Here is a 4,399-nt window from a genome sequence, read left to right as displayed (position 1 = left end):
TTTTCACTCTCTCTCTTCCCGTCTTTCTCCATCTCTCCATTCTCTCTCCTCTCCCACTTCCCATAGCCAAATTTTAGTCTCATTTCCTCTCATACTCAACCAAACCAGTATCTAGGGTTTCTCCACTTCAAAGTCACCCTCCGATCTCCGATCTCCAATCTCCTCTTATTCAAACCTAGAACCCTCCTCTTCCCCTTTCCAATTTCAATTTCAAATTCGATCGCAGCGATTCCCAATTCCATAAATATGATCACAGCTCCGGCGACGCCTAGAGATGTATAGCAATTTCAAGAAGGCTATTACCCCAGATATTCACAGTCGGGCTATGGAGATTCGTATCGTTTTGGATGACGACGGTCCCGGCCCGGCCTCCAACGGCGATGCGGCGGTGGTTACCAGTCTGAAGACCAAGCCCGAGGACGGCGAAGGCAGCGGCAAGGAGGATCCGGAGCAGACCAAGCTCCGAGCGGGGCTTAATTTGTCAGTCAAGTTCCCTCAGTTCTTTACTGGTTAGTTTGTTTGCTTCTGATAATGGCTTGGTTTTACTTTGTTGTGTTGATATGTTTTGAATGTTTGGTAATGTTGATTGTAGCTAGAGTGCTAGGATTTTTGTTTTAGTTATTGCAGGAACCCCAAAATACCTCAGTTCCCCCGAGATGAAGAACCAAGCCTAAAATACCGAACATCCAAATCTAGCTATGCCGTCTATCTTTTCAAGTTCTCAGTGCAGATTTGTATTTATGATTGGCAGTAGATCTAGCCTCAAATCGATGCCCAGACACCACTCTCAGTATCCCCTTGTCCCTATATCTCTCCTGGGTTTAATTTGATAGCTTTTAATTAATGGTTTGGGTTTGACTTTAATGGATTCTGGGTATCATTATCTGGTTTAATATTGTTTTGGTGTGAATGCAATTTGCTTAAGGTTTGTCAGATTGCATTTGAATTTCAAGATTTTGATTTTTCTTTAATGCAGTATCATGTTACACTCTTTCTCAGCCCTCAAGCTTCTTTGTAAAAGCTTTAATCTTTTGCACCATAAGCTGTCTAGTGGGTCTCCAAGTCTCTTGCAACTTTATGTGGGTAAGTTTTCTTCAGATTATTTCATTGTCTGAGTAATGTTGAGATGATATGATATAGTCCTTGCTAGATTTTGGTGTTGCATATGAATTTGACATAGTCATGTTGGGAGTATGTGAAAAAGTTCAATGCTTTGTTAGTTTGTTAGTGTTAGATAGAGTCATGGAATCAAGATGGACATAAGTTGATTCATCTTCTAGTCTTCTATAGTAATAGTTTACTATTGAAAACTTGAGTTGCCTTCCAATGGGAACAAATGGATGAAAATTATATTCGTAACACAAGGCTTCTTGAATGGTAATGGATGCTCTTACCCATTTTGCATCCTTTATCTTTAATAGTTCAATGCAGGGGAAGAACATACCATAGAGCTGTCCTCTAGAAATCTTTATCTTTGTTCTCTTCTATAGTTTGCTGCCAAAACAGTGGTTTAAAAGCTATGAATATATTCTCTAGGCAAGTTATGAAGCTTTATACACCTAATCTCTGTGATATATGAATCTGATATTTTTAAATTTTATGATTACTTTCTTCTTTCTAATAACAGTGTTCTACTACTACTCGTCTACTCTGTTGCTCTGTGCCTCTTCTGCTGTCTTTGCCTCAAACTTTCTATAGGACTGTAAGTTCACTAAGTTGTAAAGCTTATTATTTTCAATTGTGCATCTTTCTTACTTTATAAATTTTATGAATGATGATGAATGAATCTATTAGCTATGCATCGACTAACATCTATCTACGAATCTATAATATGAGTTTTCTGTAATTGGCTTATGGCTTGCGTTCAGGGTTGGTTAATTAATTGTTTATGTGTCTGTTCAATTTCAGGTATTTGAATAAATATTGTTGCTGTTTCTTAGTTCAAATGAGATTGTTTCAGGTGTTTAAATTATACATTTATGTTTATTGTTGGATTGCATGCAATTCTGTGGCATTTGTTTTTATTTTTTCATCATGTTTTTTGTTTCTGGGTTAGTTTCCTATATATTAATATGTTTACTTGCATGTTCTGCTTGCAGTATATCCCAGTGAAGAATATGTAGGCAGGCTAAACAATATTCCAACAATCTGAGCCACTTCTTATTCAAAACGAATACAAATTGTAATCTTCTCATCAGTTGTCAGGATTTTCAATTTATCTAAATTCAGGTCAGTAATTCAAACTTGAATGTCCCTGTTGTGAGACCTCATTCTGTAAATTCTATATATTTGTGCTGCCTTCACACAAACTGTTAATTTTTAGGTAATACAATACCTCTTTCGTGATTAAATATAAAAATATAGTTGGATTTACAATTTTATGCTTTAAGAGTCTTTTTATTTTATTTCTTTCCTGTGGGACTTGGGGTATTGGATGAGTGAAAATATTCACAACAGCCTCAGGTAGTACAGCTGTAGTCTTCAAAATTTGACTTCAATGACATGAAAACTCAAGATTTATGTTTGCACTGATGATTGATACTTTGATAGTCTCTTAATCTTCTATTTCAACTCTCACATGCTGGATTGATGGAGATAATAATGTCCAAAGATTGAGTCAAAGGTTATAATGATATGGGATTTATAAATTTGTTCTTGATAAAGTGGATATCTAGGAATTAGGTTTGTTGTGATTCCTACAGCTTCTAATTATGAAAAAAAAAAAAAAAATCTTCTCTCTTATCTGTTAAACAAATCTTTAGGATAAATGTTTCGGTTTGTATATGCAAGTCTGGGAAAGAGTTTTAACATTTTGATTAAACTTTCTGATTATATTTGAGTATTTATCTGTGTCGCAAAGATACATGTTCAATATATAAATGATTTTATACAAACTTATAGCTGCAGATACCTCTAATCAAGTTTCTAGGTGGGAAATAGTGATTTTATACAATGCCTATTGTATATGGACTGATGTATTATCCTTTGTCCATAGTATGAAGGCATTCTTGGAAATACAGTAGCTTCAACATACCTCTACGTTTCTGTTCTATATCGGATCTATAGTTTTCTCTGTCCTCTGTCTTCTCTTTTACAGGCTTTTAGGAACTAGTTTGTTCTATATATGATTGCTTGCAGGAACATGCAGCCTGCATGATGTAGGGCTATCGCCTCTTCTAGAAATGAGTTAATTGGGTGTTATCATACTTTGCAAAAGATGAAGTAATGTGCAATTTCTTTGTTATAGTGTTTAGGTCTGGTGCTAGTGTCGTTGGAGTTTATAAAGCGTTACTTGATGTGTTGGATTAACTAACTCATGAGAACTAGAGGACTGACAATAAAATGGAAGTGTTTGGAATGAATTCAGCACACTTTTAGCAAAATCTCTTTCAATTATCTTGCTAGATGTTCCTTTTATGTTTATTTTGACTACTTAGAAAACTGAAGCTTCTTCTTTCATCTTATATATCTCTATGTAGTTAGGTGAGCAATCAAAGCTTAATTCGTATATGTATACATGAGGCTTGATTGAAATTTATGAAACTGATAAACATATTATTGGTATACATTTGAGCATAGGTTTTTCTTTCTCAACTTAGATTTCAGGATTGAGTTTTACTGTAAGTTGAAGATAAGGATCAATGGTTATGAAAAATAACAGAATTTTAGATATACAAGTACAAAAGCTCTTTCAAAACTGCAAAATATATAATTTATCATTCTTTTAGTGATTGCAGTTGACAATAAATTTTCCATGATCTAGTAGTTTATTCTAGCCAAGTGATCAAAGTTCTCATCTTTACAGGTGCTCAATAAGAATGAGGCCGCCCCAGCTAGAAGTGTTCTGTGGTTCTAAAGGAAAAGCTTTGTGATTATCTCAAAAGTCTTCGACATAGAAAAGATATCTTCAGCTAGAAGTGTTTTGGGAAATGCTTTGTGATTATCTCTTAACATATATAGATAAGATGTAGACAAATTGTCCCAAGTTTCTGTTTCAAATGCATGTAAGCGTCATTGCTTTAGATCTGGAACTAGAAGTGTTTTGTACGTGTAGCCTCAATTTTTGATGCACAAGCAAACTAATTTTTTTTAATTCAAGGAATAAAAGAAAAGTCTGGAATGACATTTGGGTTATATTTCCTTATTCAATTTTTTTTTTTTTTTTTTTTTAATTTGTAATACAAAAATGCAAGGAATGATATGCAAGGAATTGTCCTTGTATATTGGTTAACCATAGTTAACCTCAGGTACTGAATTCCTTGCATTTGAGATTAATAATTCCTTGCATTTGCAAACTCAAATGCAAGGAATTTTCAAGTTGTTGTATTTGCTCTTTTGCAAGGGCCTCTTTGCAAGGACTCAAATGCAAGGAAAATTCCTTGCATTTGGGTTAATGCAA

At 34.5% G+C, this 4,399-nt stretch overlaps 1 protein-coding gene across 4 annotated transcripts; it reads left to right on the top strand.

Moving 5' to 3' along the window:
* The first annotated feature begins 323 nt into the window (after positions 1-323).
* LOC112173868 (protein SUPPRESSOR OF K(+) TRANSPORT GROWTH DEFECT 1) lies at positions 324-2,554 on the top strand. 4 transcript variants are annotated; one of them, XM_024311554.2, is made up of 4 exons: positions 324-509; positions 1,000-1,083; positions 1,628-1,702; positions 2,100-2,554. In XM_024311554.2, exons 1-3 carry the CDS (start codon positions 326-328, stop codon positions 1,696-1,698), a joined length of 339 nt encoding a protein of 112 aa, XP_024167322.1. In that variant the 5' UTR covers positions 324-325; the 3' UTR covers positions 1,699-1,702; positions 2,100-2,554. The 4 variants fall into 4 exon arrangements, with proteins under 4 accessions (XP_024167322.1, XP_024167320.1, XP_024167323.1 ...); XM_024311552.2 differs by having other exon boundaries at positions 977-1,083; XM_024311555.1 differs by lacking the exon at positions 2,100-2,554 and adding an exon at positions 1,909-1,960.
* The last annotated feature ends 1,845 nt before the right edge of the window (positions 2,555-4,399 follow it).

This window comes from Rosa chinensis, chromosome 6 (genome assembly GCF_002994745.2).
Source record: "Rosa chinensis cultivar Old Blush chromosome 6, RchiOBHm-V2, whole genome shotgun sequence".
NCBI classification, from domain to species: Eukaryota; Viridiplantae; Streptophyta; class Magnoliopsida; order Rosales; family Rosaceae; genus Rosa; species Rosa chinensis.
Note: the sequence above shows the minus strand (reverse complement) of the source record. Positions and strands in the feature narration are given on the sequence as shown.